This window comes from Biomphalaria glabrata, chromosome 5 (genome assembly GCF_947242115.1).
Source record: "Biomphalaria glabrata chromosome 5, xgBioGlab47.1, whole genome shotgun sequence".
In the NCBI taxonomy this organism is placed as follows: domain Eukaryota; kingdom Metazoa; phylum Mollusca; class Gastropoda; family Planorbidae; genus Biomphalaria; species Biomphalaria glabrata.
Window position 1 is genome coordinate 44176346 of NC_074715.1, and position 15128 is coordinate 44191473.

Here is a 15128-nt window from a genome sequence, read left to right on the forward strand (position 1 = left end):
GGTACCCATTATATATGGGTGGACTCAGAGGCGCCCAAAGATCCAGAAATAAAAAATTCCAGTCTTCGCCAAGATTTGAACCTGGGACCTCCGGCTAGGAAGCATAGCAAAGTAAAAACATTTTTGGACAAAACTACATTTATATATTTGCATTAAAACTATATCGACAGGAACAAACAAATAATAACAAAATGTATGATTACAACAAAACTAGATAACTTTCTAGAAAAAAACTATCACTGAAGTAACCTATTTAGCGTCAGCAAAAATAGCTATTTAATAGCATTTTATTTATTTTTCAAGCTTTAGATGACTTAAATATTACTTACCACTTAATCTTGACTGTCGATTACATCGTATCCGAAGAAAATTCTAATAGGAAAAAAACATTATAAAAGTTTTCAATTTAACTTAAATTAACTTAAAATTAAAAAGACATTTAAAAATGTACTATTCTAATACAGTAGGCCCTACCTCTACGCATTTCCAAATTCGTCAAATAAAAAACAAGAAACAACAACTCTAAGCAAAGAATTTTAGTTTAACTTAGGATGATAAGTAAGAATACAAGACTACTGTAACTGTTTGCATAAAATTAAGCTATGATCTGCTACTAGTGAGGGGCTTTAAGACACAACTAATTAGTTAAGCTTTTAGCCATGTCAAAGGTCAATGTGCACCAACTCTATTAAGAACTAAAATCAAGATTATGGAATAATACATTTTTCATAGAAGAATAAAATTCTTTTTGCTTCGAAAGTGATATTAATATTATCTGTAATGATTTGTCCACAGGCAATACCTCTCTTAACATGACTACAACATGAAACAAGGTAAATGTGTGTATTGTTAAACGAAAGAAAAACCACTCCAATTATTCCCATGATACTAAAAATATTTGTTTTCCTTTCTTTACTTTCAATTTACAATGACTTACATTTTGTAATAATAAATATTTAAATTCTTTCATCTTTAAGATCAAGTAACTTGTGATAATCATTAAAATTATTATAATTTTTTAACAGCCAATTATTGTAGAGAACAACTTACATCATATCGTGATCTGGAGGCAACTTCTGGTGGGGGTGAATCTTTACCTTTACGTGAACCAGACGGTGAGGGCAAACTCTAGAATAAATTGTGAAATGGATCGTAAGAGGAATTCTATTGGTCAAGCTCAATAAATCTATATTGAGTATTTGTACAACAAAATATATGTGCAACAGTAACTATTTGTTTCCGATTTATAGAACCACCCTCAAATCATAGTTACTGAGTTTCTGTGTTTTGCTTTTGTTTCAGAGCAATAGATTAAAAACATAACCTTCAAAACTGTTTGTTTGAAAAATAAAATGTTTTACACCTTCCGATGTTCCTTCAGACTTGAAGATAATCTACTTTCTAGTCTGAACCTCACAAAGGATGGGGGACAGCATTGAGCAAGGTATGAACCTAGGGCCATCGAGATAACCAGATGACTGTCCAGCGTACAAATTCACACAACCAGGCAGCCACTATGTTTTTAAATTCCTTTTTCCTTTCCCCAACAGGTCTTATGTTTAGTGCATTCATATGTTGAATGATTGTATATCTTTGAAGTCTCTATATTTTTGGGAGCATATTTATGCTAAGTACATTACATGTTAAGTGATTGTAGACCTACCTGCTACACCTTTTTATTTAAACATTGGAATTTGTGCATGATATCTTAGATAATTGCATATGTTCTATTGTCCATTAGTGATAATTATGTTTAGGGCATAAATATGTTAAGTGTGTAAGTATATATATATATATGTGTGTGTGTGTGTGTTAAGTGCATGTTGGTGTTTAGGGAAGTGAGCATATATAAGTTTAGAGCACATATAATATATTTTAATGCAATAGTTATGTTTCATGCTAGGTATATATTTAGTAAAATACCAGTAGCTCATAAAATTGTCTTAAAAAGGGGAGTCATATTTTATTTTGATAAACATACTCCAGCATCAATAGAAAAAAAAATTGTTTGTTCATTACAAAAAAAAAATATTTGATTAGGCTACATTGAATCCAAAAAAATGTTTAAATCTATTAATTTTTTTAATTGTCTGAAGACCCTAACCAAAAAAATAATAAATTCCGAGGGTTAATATTGTTTTTAACCCAACATATAGCCGGAAATACATTTTAGACCAAAAAAAAAAATAGCCAAAAGTTTAGATTGAAGATGAACTAAGTTACGAGCCCACTCTGTCACATGTCCAGTCGTAAATAAGTTTGCAGTGTCTCCAAATAGAGGCAGAAGAATGTCAACTTCAACGCACTGAGCTGAATTTATGAACTTTAGAACAAAACTTTATATACAAAAAAAAAAAAGAAATGTTTTTATTTCCATAACTGTAGCATCCGCTCCCGTAGGCTTCACACCTCTGCAGGTGGGCGACGACATCAGGCGTAATAAAATGACACTGACACACTAGAGGGCAACAAATTAGCAGCACCGCAACGCCACTTTGTCACTCAGCTCAGGTGGACCCCAAGGACAACAGGCCCTGGCATTCCCCAGTTTCATTAGCTGGGGCCCGGCGAGGTATGCGCAGGCCATGAGAAGAAGAAAAGAAGGAGAGGGGGCGGGCAGGGGAGAAGTCCGATGACATTCATGAATATGGGTAATACCACACCTAGGCGTATCCTGTTAAGTAGAGACACTCCAGAGAATCTGTCACCTAGGTGAGAGCGCTGATTCGGCACCTGCTCGATACTGCTATCGGTTGTTACCAAACCCGTCTGCCTTGCTAGGGGAGATCATTCTTTTAAAAAAAAAAAACGGCCGAAATCCCGGGCTTCGCTATTAGCGGAACAAAAGAAGAGGAAAAAAATAGAAGGAAGGGAAGATGCGGGAATACAATTTTCTTGTATGCCCTGACAAGAACATAGGCACTCTTTTCTGCAATGTCTGCCTGTATTAAACGTTTCAAAAACATAAGGCCGATTGTCAACAGATTAGATTTGAAACAAATCTTTCCTTCACAGATTCTCTCTACGCCAACTAGTTCTTGTCGAAACGGATTTTCTGGCTATTTCTTGCGCGTATCAGGTGGATACCCCCGGCCCATATTCTTTACTCCCCCCCCCCCCACCACCTCAATCCCGCCCGTGACATGTTTATGTAAGGTTGTTCTATTGGGATCTGTAGCACGGACAGGGATCACGTTCTCTTGCCCCCAGCTCACAGATTACCAGGACACCTGAAACTAATTGTTCCGGATTTACAAGTTATTCGAGCTAGTAATGATAGAGAATCTATAGTCAAGAAATGCCAGTTATTCAGACAATTACTTTTTTTTTTGTTCAAATGATTTGAAGCAAATAAAAAAAAATCAATGAGCTTTTTGGTCTCCCTTTTTTTTTCTTTTTGAACGGAGTGGGTTGTAGAGAGAAACACTATGCACCAATGTATTCTCTTGCTCCCACCCAAACCATTTCTTTTCCTGTAGGACACACCTCGGAATGTAGAGAGAAACACTATGCACCAATGTATTCTCTTGCTCCCACCCAAACCATTTCTTTTCCTGTAGGATACACCTCGGAATGTAGAGAGAAACACTATGCACCAATGTATTCTCTTGCTCCCACCCAAACCATTTCTTTTCCTGTAGGATACACCTCGGAATGTAGTGAGAAACACTATGCACCAATGTATTCTCTTGCTCCCACCCAAACCATTTCTTTTCCTGTAGGATACACCTCGGAATGTAGAGAGAAACACTATGCACCAATGTATTCTCTTGCTCCCACCCAAACCATTTCTTTTCCTGTAGGATACACCTCGGAATGTAGTGAGAAACACTATGCACCAATGTATTCTCTTGCTCCCACCCAAACCATTTCTTTTCCTGTAGGACACACCTCGGAATGTAGAGAGAAACACTATGCACCAATGTATTCTCTTGCTCCCACTCAAACCATTTCTTTTCCTGTAGGACACACCTCGGAATGTAGAGAGAAACACTATGCACCAATGTATTCTCTTGCTCCCACCCAAACCATTTCTTTTCCTGTAGGACACACCTCGGAATGTAGAGAGACCAATCGTTATGGGAGGCATAAACACTGACCTACGACTTCGCAACCTGGTCTAAACTGCCCACAAAGTTGCGACGTCGCAACCTGGTAAAAACTGCCCACAAAGTTGCGACGTCGCAGGTCAGTGTTTAGGCCTCCTATAAAGATTGGTCTCGAATGAGGTCATATGATGCCCAAGTTGTAGGCCTATTATTGATACCATTAAGATTTATACAGGGTGGCCCGGAGCTATGCTGCACGTGCCAGTCAGTAGTACCAACTTTCAACACCTCCTGTGAACTAGGAAATGCTTAATAGGTTGTTAGTAATACGATTCTGTGTTGACTATTTTTAAATTAAAACATTATAATTTACTTTTCTGTACGTTTGTGTACTCCTGTAATCATATCAGGCCTCTGTTATATTGAGGCCTCTGTTATATTAAGGCCTCTGTTATATTGAGGCCTCTGTTATATTGAGGCCTCTGTTATACTGATGTCTCTGTTATATTGAGGTCTTTGAGGTCTCTGTTATATTGAGGTCTCTGTTATATTGAGGCCTCTGTTATATTGAGGTCTCTGTTATATTGAGGTCTCTGTTATATTGAGGTCTCTGTTATATTGAGGCCTCTGTTTTATTGAGGTCTCTGTTATATTGAGGTCTCTTTTATATTGAGGCCTCTGTTATATTGAGGCCTCTGTTATATTGAGGTCTCTGTTATATTGGACACATTGTAAAAGGACATCTTTACTATTACATGCCACACGTTGAAGGAATGGTGGTGATGGGCAGCGGGAAGGGGGGGGGGTTCCAAAACAACACAGTACACAAGGCGGGCAACTGGCTAAGGTCTAAGAAGCCCTGAGACTCGCTGACCTGGGTTACCTCATAAGGTACGCTCAACCACTGCCAAAACATGTTCACTTACTAGGCAATGTCATTGTTTAATCCTTCTTAACACTGTCTTGACGCAGACGATTTAGAACGCACGCAAGAGTATGCATCGCGAAAGATTTCATTAGACAGATTCGTTCAGGCCAGCCCCTTACTACGACAAAGCTCTGACCAGGTGTACAGTAATAACACCTGTTCCCCTGTTCTGCCAGGCCCGTGTTCTCACTTCCAAGCTAGACATCGATCTGACTTGTACATCTTTCCAAAGCCAGTTGATTAGTTCCCCTGTTATTGTATTACATATTTCATTTCAAGAAAAGAAAAAAAAAACAACAGATAAACAAAAAAAAAAAAAAAAAAACAGTCATGGTTATGTCTTGATTGATTGAGAAGAAATCAAGAAAAAAAAACAGTCATGGTTATGTCTTGATTGATTGAGAAAAAATCAAAAAAAAAAAAAAAAGCTTTAGGTGTTTTTTAACAGATACAATGTGACATTTCATTCAAACTCAAATAACTGACATGGTATTGCTCATTACAGATTAAAAATATTTTCTTCAAATTAGATATTATGAACTCCGTCCATTACTTCGCGGTTATGCCACGCCCCTTCGACCCAGTTTCTAAGTGATATATATATATATATATATATATATATACACACACATAGAGAGAGAGAGAGAGAGAGACAGAGAGAGAGACAGAGAGAGAGAGAGACAGAGAGAGAGAGAGAGAGAGAGAGACAGACAGACAGACAGATAGATAGATAGATAGATAGATAGATAGATAGATAGATAGATAGATAGATAGATAGATAGATAGATAGATAGATAGATAGATAGATAGATAGATAGATAGATAGATAGATTTTTTAAAAAATACACAAACTGTGTCAAAACTTCAAAGACTAACTCATGCCACATAACCAGACGTAATGTGTGTGTGTGTGTGTAGAAAAGTTGAGCTATTTACCCGTAAACCTAAAAGTGAAAGGGGGTGAGATTTTTGTCTTTATTATAAATTTATCCAAATAAAAGCTTTTCAACGCCCAACTTTCTTCACTTTCCAAAAGAAATGCCAGGTAGCCAATAGAACTGGGTGGACTCAAGGGATCTCTCCTCTTCCCCTGGTACCCAACGTGAGACACCTAGAAGCTCTACCACTTAGCCACCACATTAACAACGCCCCATCTTTTAAGCTGTGCATGATTACTCCTATCACCTGCAGGCGCTGCTAAACTTCACCCCCTTTCCCCTTTTTTTTTTCTCACGCCATCTAGGACAGCCATTATCTAGTCTCAGGATAAAGGATGCCTGTCTGAAGTGGTGTTGTCAAATGACAAGGAGACAAATCGTACAATTATAGTGTGAATAGCTTCCTGGGACCACTGCCGAATTCCGAACTGCGGGTTGCCCCCTTGCCCCCATCCGACGACACCCGCAGTGACACCACCTTGTAGCGGCAGTGTTTGGAAACCGAACTGACAAAGAGTAGCAGCCTGTTCATAATCCTGCATATATTTTATTTCGTTTGGTGGTAGCTATCGAGTATCCTACACGTTGAACTTATCAGACACATGTTTATATTATCATTCCATTTATATTGAAATACCACAGGCTGCTCAAATAACCACCGCCGCAGCATGCTAAAAAAAAGCTACATTAACATACCAAAGAAAGAAAAAATTACCATAGTGGTGTATCCTATTGGCGTTAGGCTTCTACGTTGTTAAGAATATAAGGAACAAAAGATAAAACAAAAAAAGGTCGAGGATGTATTAATAAAATAGAATAAAAATATTTACCTTTCTACCCTGAGGTGTTGTATCTCTCGAAGATTTTCTACCACATCTGGAAAAAAAATGAACACAAAAAAAAAATTATTATTTTTTACATATTATGTCACTAATGTGTGATAGAAGGTTCCATATTACAATTCCTCTTACCGACTTGCAAATTCTTTATGGAGTCAAAAAAAACAAACAACAACCTAAATTGGCTCTACGATTTTCCTAGAAATGTATGTATATACATATTTCGGAGAAAAAATACTAGCTAATTAGCTAGCCCACAGGGAAAACTCTGGTTTGACCATTATAAAGTGTCTAAAGGAGCGATACAGAGGCAAATAAAATAGAGTAATAAATGAAGTTCCATACGCATACAAACACAAGCGGTTCTAAATGATAGGGCACTTTTTTTTTAGGGGGGGGGGGCAGGTGACATAAACCCTTTAGACACACGTGTCATCATCTCTAACAAAACTGTTGATCCCACACAGGAACCAATCTTCTAGGCCCTAGGGCATCATGGTGCACTGTGAGCACACTTTTCCAGAGACCAGACAGCATCGCGTCAAGCGCTGGGTGTGGCCCGCGAGGCGTAGTTTAGGCAGCACAGTTCTCTGCATCTAGTTGTTTCTACCCTTCAGTTCGAGGCAATTTTATTTTCGCACTGACCTCAATCCCGAGACTAGACGATGCTTTCAAAGGGCATAGCTGACTGCCTGATCCTTTCTTAGCGGCCCCCGTAAGGGGAATAAACGCTATTAGTTTTGTGGTCTGTCCCGTTTATATCTCGTAAACTAGAAAAGATATTGAAAATCCGACATCATGATATTTTAGGCCATCTAAAGTTCTGATGCAACGGTTACTTTTTTCTTTTCTGAAAGCGAAAAATTTAATTTTTAAAATCAACTATGCGAGCAGTTTTTTCATAAAAAATACACCATTTTTTTTTTACAATTATTCATTATTAACAGTAACAAATACGGGAGGCAATTTAGCAAGGGAGATTACTATTTACCATATTTTTAACACATTTATTCTAACGGTTTTAGATTTTTTTTTTGTCAATTTGTTTTTTACAATTGTATTAAATAAGTTCTATCATACTAACTACTACATTAAAAAAAAAATGTTTACTTTTATTTTGAAAGAGAAAAAAATCTATTTAGTATACATATAATTGGAACTTAGTTTAAAACAGCAATTAATAAGTAATTTTAAATACTATAGCATGACCTAAGTGTGTTGCATGCACGCCAAGGAAAAGGAGAATTATTTTTTTTTAAGGAATTTTTTTTTCTTGAGGCTTTGAATAAGAGATTGACCCTTTACAAAACAATTATAGGTACATCAATTAGAAAATCATTATATTACATCATTTAGGCCAAGTTGACATCTAGCTTAACCTTCACATTCACCTATCCTTTGGTCTGCTGGACCATCGGAGCACCACACAAGATCTGTCAACCTTCTTTCCCCATTCCTCTGTCATTTTCCTTTGATAAAATTTATTCTGATATTCTTTCTAAAAATATTGAAACCTCTATTTTTACCTGCCTGGGTGTACCACTTCGGGGGGCCGATTTCGAGTTTGTGTTTCCAAACAAACTGTCTTTGTAACCTTGTTTATTATTATTACTATTTGCAAAATACATAACGTACTAATACATAGTCTTGACACCGATGTCTTTGGAATAACTGCTGTATAGGGTAAGAGGAAGGACAGAAAATGTATAAGTTAACCCCTTCCTCTTTCCATATTTAACTTACACAGTGAAGCGAAGTGGCAGTCAGTTCCACGACAATTCGTTCACGACTTTTCGTTCACGCGACTATTCGTTCACGCGACTATTCGCTCACGGACTATTCGCTCACGGACAACTTGTTCACCGACAACTTGTTCACCGACAACTTGTTCACCGACAGTTGGTTCACGACAAATCGTTCACGCGACAAATCGTTCACGCGACTATTCGTTCACGGCACGGACAAATTGTTCACAGACAAATCGTTCACTGGATAGTAACATATAGTAATATTATATATTCTCGTCGCGTGTTTAATTTATTTACATTAAAACTTTTGTAGCTATTATTTCCAAATGCAAAAACTTTCTAGAGATCAGGTCAAATCCGAGTTTATTTAATTTCGTTGTTGTTGTTGATATTTTGTTAATGAGGACAGTATGTGATAAAAATTATACTTAAAATAAAAAAAAATAAAAAAAGAGATCTTACAAGCTAGCTGAAAAATGTAAACGGGCCCTCACTTTACTTTAGGTAACATTTTTACTTTCACCTTTAATATACCTTTACACCCCCTTCTTTTTTTTCATCTACCGGGAATCTACCCATTCATCTGGCTACTCTAGTTGACACCTAGTTGAGTTGAGTTGAGACAGACTGGCTCCTCTGGAAGTAATAAAACTTTATTGGACATTGCCTATACACATGTTCAATCTGTCTACATTGAAAATATCTACTAGGCACTAGTATAGTACTTTCCATCAAGTTTAAAAGAAGTTTTATTTTTATTTTAGTTAACTTTTGTTTCTATATGTGACCACCCATTGGTAGACTAATTTGATTGCTTGGACCTCAATAACAAAATTATTGAAACAATTTTATTTTGTTGTATTGCGATAAATTATATTTTTTTGATAAGGAACCAAAATATTTCCTAGTGTTGTATATGTAATTAGTTTTCTTTTTTCTTAGATGTCTTAATTGATAAGTATTAACCTTAGATCTGTATCTATAGTATGTGACGTTCAGAGTTGAACAGTTAAACCATATATTGTACCAAATCTAGTACCATTGTTAAAAATCTAAATTATCTCTCGTAAAAACACTAAAAGGATTGTGGAAAAAATACTAGTGTGTCTGAGCTAGCCAGGAAAACCAGTGACTTGGCAGAATGCATGACGTGTAGGACGTAATCATCTTCTTTTTTAAAGAAACGTCTGTATTATATAAGATAAGATTTGTTTTTGTTAACAAGATATCAATAAAATGGGTATGTTAATTAAACATCTGGACCGCTATTAAGAAAGATAAGCAAATATGGGTAGGTCGAACAAGACCACATGATGGACATGAGTGTAAAAGAAGGCCTACATGTTGAAAGTAAAAATGTTACCTATAGTAAAGTGAGGGCCCATTTAAATGTTTCAGCTTGCTTGTAAGATCTCTTTTTTCTTTTCAGTATAATTTTTTATCCCATACTGTCCTCGTTAACAAAATATTAACAACAAACAAACAAAAATTGACAAAGAATTTCGGATCAGGCCCGATCTCTAGCAATGTTTTGGTTTTGGAAATATCCAGTGAACGATTTGTCTGTGAACAATTTGTCTGTGAACGAATTGTTAGTGAACGATTTGTCGCGTGAACGATTTGTCGTGAACCAACTGTCGGTGAACAAGATGTCGGTGAACAAGTTGTCTGTGAGCGAATAGTCCGTGAGCGAATAGTCGCGTGAACGAATTGTCGGGTGAACGAAATGTCTGGTGAACGAATAGTCGCGTGAACGAAAAGTCGTGAACGATTTGTCGGTGAACGAAATGTCAGTGAACGAATTGTCGTGTCCCCGTGGCAGTCTGAGTGCCAAGAGAAGTGAGAACAGCTTAGATTTCTATGTGCTAATCATTTGTAACCTCAGAAACTCGTGGGCCACGTCCGTTAAGCCGATCGAGATCTACAAAGAGTCCAAGCGTGAAAGGAGACGCGAAACCAAGATGGTCAAAAGGTGTGAGTCTAAATATAACTGCGTCTGCTGGACTGGATAATGATCGTGGATCGTCTTCGGCAACAAATTTTTTAAAAAATTGTAAATACGAAACGCTCATGCTAAAATAGATTTAATTCTAATGACCCAGGCGTCAAGACAAAATATTGTTTCCATGTATATGTGCTACGTTCCAGATGAAGTGTTCCATTCTATTGGCAATCTACTACCCCAGTCAGCTTGCCATTGAGTCCAATGACAAGACACACAAATGCAAATTGTCTACAAAAAAACAACATTAAAACACTCCTCTGACAAGTTTGTCAATGACATCGTGCTAGAGAAAGTTCAAAAAAGTTTGTTACATACACATTTTTTTTTAAATAGCACTAACCCCTTCCCGACACACAGCGACTTTTATGACTAGAAGAAAAAAAATTGTGTTGGTTTTGTCTCGTTTGTTTTAATGAATCCCGAATTTCTATCGTAGCTCCATTCTGAACGACCTTCCCACGGCTGAGGCTTTGACGCGGTTATTACAATTTAATGAGCCAGTTGACACACCAGGTTGAGGGGCTGCATCTAAACTGGCGCCCCCTTCTCAGGCTCTGCTCCCGCACTGGCACCACCAACTTATGTTTACTAATCTATTAAAAGGGCGGGGGCCGGGTGCGAGTCCTCACCAGTAGCAGGTGTGAATTTATTCCACTATTTCCAACCGGCAGTAGGGTCTATCTGGACGTAAGGGGTGGCCCCCCAAGATTGTATGGCGGAACAAGAGGTGGTGACAAGCCGTAACGTCAGCTAAGGTTACCACTGGGAACAGAAAGTATCCCATGTACATGAAGTTTGACGGAAATTAACATAACGAAACGATGAGCCAAGTCTGGCGAAGATAAATGAAAGAAAACGAAGATTCCAGTTTAACAATGGATCAAGTCTATGGGCGGATGTTTCTATTGGAGCATTACAGTATAATATCATTCCTTGTCTAGTTGTTTTTTCCTTGTTTCAATTTTAACAACTGCCCAATGAGAAATGTTTTTTAAATACTAATTAGTAATTATATGTTAATTGTACGTATAGTAGCATAAAAAATGAATATGAAAAGTATTTGAATTATTTTAAATGGAAAAAAAAAAAAGAAAATGTAAAATGTAATTTATCAAAATTTTATTTTCTTCGATTTTAAAACGACAAAACACACGAGAATCTCGTGACCGCAACTAATACAGATGTAACTCTAGATACGTAATGGTTTTGTCAACTTTAGATAAGAGATTTACATAGCAATTACAAACTGTAGATCTGTGGATTGACCAGCATTCTTTAATGTTGAAAAAAAAAAAGCGTTTTTATTAATAAACGAGCAGAACCGAAAGTACAATTTTCAAAGCATTTCTTTCCCAAATATTCAAACAAAATCTCAGATATCTGGAGGCACTAAAGATGACCAGAGGACAATAAGTTTCATTTATACTTCCAGTGCTTCCTTGTTGTTATTGTTTTGTTTTGTTTTTTACTTTGGTGTGACCTTGAATAACAACTAAAAACTAAAACAGTTTTTCCTGCAGTTACACATTCAGAAGTATGACGCTCTAAATGTGAATACAACAACACTTAAAAGACACTTTTATAAAACTGTATAATTTTATATTTCCTAACTTAAGGTGGTGGTGTTTTTTTCTACATGCGTAACTCAGCAATAGTTAGCACTTGTTTTTATTTGGTAAAACACGCCCCGTTGATAACCATCATCATATTCTTTTGACAAATTAGTTTTCGCTCAAGTTAAACAACATTATTTTTCTCTCAAGTTAAAAAAACAACATTACTTTTTCGATCAAGTTAAAAAAAAACAAAAACACATTATTTTTCGCTCAAGTTTTAAAAAAACAACAACATAAAATAGAACCAAATTTAAATAACACTTAGTGGATGAAAAAAAAAGAAAGCCAAAACTGACCAGTCAACAGAATGCTTGTATATCCTCTCATTATGAACTGTTCATAAGTCACTCGTGTCATTACATTGTTTGGCTGTGTCGCTATGACATATATACTTCCAACTCAAAGCTTGTTATCGTGCATGGCAAGTAGACGGAGTCAGAACAGTGAAAGAAAACGACAATTGAAATGACCACATCATCTTTTGTTAATGTCCTGCTTCACCGCCCATAAATAGCCAGGTCAGTGACATTTATGGAAGTCCAGAGAAGGGGAGCATAACAACCACTTAAAGCCCCCCCCCCTCAAGTAGAATTCAAGATTTGTAATGGTCAACAGTGACCACTGGAGCTAATCAGCCCATTCCCGAAGCTCTCCTTAGGAAAGCTATTTGTTTGGAATTTAACCCCTCGTTAGGACGTTCGGTGCTTGCGGTCGACTGAGTAGGTACTTGAAAACTGGTGGACTTATTTCACGGTGTCAGTGATCATGTCCAGAAAAAAGAAATACCAGAGTGTTGAAAGGGGAGATCAACTTTGACAGATTTAGGACCAAAATAACTGTTCAAAGGGTGGGGGGGGGGGGAAGAGACAAAAAAAAATCTCCTTTGAAAATTGCAATGACTCCGTATGAGCAGAAACCAAAAATGTACTTCTGCTGGAAGCCGAGGAAAATTACCTTTTTTTTCTTCTTAGAAAGTGATGCCAACTATGTTAGCCTATTTAATAGATCTCATAAGCACTAGGTCCTAAGTGATGATAATTTTAAGTAGGCGTTTTCTGTTTTTAGTTAGGCATTTCTTTTTCTCATATAGTTTTGTCAATAACTTGACATGCTATTGCTTTATATTCCTTACATGAACGCTTTAGTAAAAGATAAAACTCATTTGCCTTTCGTCTCAACCGGTGGTTAAAAGCTAGAGTCTTAAATATATCTGGGAACATTTAGAAACCATTTGTGTGTGTGTGTGTGTCTGTGCATGTGTGTGTAGCCATGTGTATTTTTTAAATTAACACAAATAATTAAAATTCGGCTAAGCGCACGACCCAGATAAATTTATGGCTGCTCTACGGATAATAACCATTACAATCGAGCACTTTCTTGCTGGACCAATAAATTGTGTGCAAGTAACATGTTAACTTATCGATTATTCATTGCCTGGGCAATCACTAGTCTTAATTTAGTGTTTTACTAGACTTCATTTAGAGACACACACAGGGAGTGCGAGAAAGAGTTACAACAACAGAAACAGATAAAAGACTTGAATTGTATACTTAATATAGAAATATTTTATCTTCTTCTCTCCCTATAAGTGGAAACACTAAATACTAAACATTCAGACATTATTTAAAACTAGCACTGGAAATGTATCGAAAGAACTTTTTCAACTAAACAGTTTACTTTGCAATTCGTTTCTTTGTAATATTACGTGTGATTAATTAAATTACACAATCTACTTTGATATTTTTATAGATAGGTGTTAAGTATCGAAGTAAATGTAACGATAAGGTGGGTACACCACTGGTCAGTTTTATATGTAACTAGATTTAGACTCACTTCAGTTGGTCAAGAGTGGACACCAATTTATAGCTCCACCGTTCTGTTGCTCTTTTAGAGCGGTAGTCTCCCCCTGAAGGACTGCTGCAGACGAGATTTACGGGCGTCCAACGACTGCCATTGTTTGCGTGAGTGTCCCATGAAATGTGATTTAGCTGTCTATCCGCCCGCAGGGCACACGTAGTGGCTACCTAGCAGTAGCGCACGTGAGTTTCTGGGGGCGCGGTGTGCATAAAGGAGGAGGGTACTGAAGACAAGAAACGTAGAGCGAGCGAGGGGGGAAAGAGGAGGGTGGTAAAATGAAGTGTGACGTGGGTGCGCGAGGACGCCTGATTAAATTTCCTGGAGAATTGTTATCGGAATTCCGCCATCTGGTTCCCTCCTGCTCGCGACGGTAAAATGGCGTTCCGGCTCCCGACGTTTATTGAAATATTGAGACTAATGAAGATTGTGTGCCCTCAGATAGCTAAGGAAACAATCAAGAAGAGGTTTGGGGGCTGATCGAGACATCACCCGCGCGAGCGCACTACTGGATCGATATGTTTTTCGAGGGCTTAAGTTTATTGTTTTAGTTTTATGTCCTGCATTTCACTTTATGATGGCCACTGAGCCTGGAGTGGTAAAAAAAAAAGAGGTGTATGTGAGTGCTGTGATGAAACAGGGATAAAGGGGGTGGGGGTTTCGTTTCACAATATTTAAATAGGCTTTGAAGGAGAAGAATGGTCAGCGTCTCAAACTGTTTCACACTGTTGGACTATATGTTAGACTTGTAAAGCGTCCGTATATGTCTTTTGAGAGTTTGAAAGTTTAAAGATGATATCGCTAGTAGAAAACCCAAAATGAAGGTAGAGATAATAATTAAATTGATATAATTAATAGTTAAAAACCTACAGCAAGTACTTCAATAATAATAATAAACATAATCTTTGTGATCCATGAAGAAATTTGTCTCCTAATTTGTGCATTACACCATAATTATTTTCAAAACAAAATATTCTTTACAAAGAAAGGTCACCCTTTCCTTATTTGGACTGAAGCAACCATAGACTTATATATTATACTAGACTGGAAACCGGAAATGAATTCTTATCCGCGATTGATCGATTCACAGACCTATACATATATAGATTTTTATGTACGTAAACTCTTTTTTAAGCTCTAATCAATCTGTC

General features: G+C 37.0%; 1 protein-coding gene across 3 annotated transcripts in view; it reads right to left on the reverse strand.

Moving 5' to 3' along the window:
• LOC106064115 (E3 ubiquitin-protein ligase Rnf220-like) overlaps positions 1–15128 on the reverse strand; it is a 53290-nt gene that overhangs the window by 8805 nt on the left and 29357 nt on the right. For all 3 annotated transcript variants that reach the window (XM_056029507.1, XM_056029505.1, XM_056029504.1), the window contains 3 exons: positions 6746–6791; positions 1051–1128; positions 330–372 (listed from right to left, as the gene is read on the reverse strand). In XM_056029507.1, coding sequence (XP_055885482.1) covers positions 330–372; positions 1051–1128; positions 6746–6791 — 167 coding nt within the window. The remainder of the gene's footprint in view (positions 1–329; positions 373–1050; positions 1129–6745; positions 6792–15128) is intronic.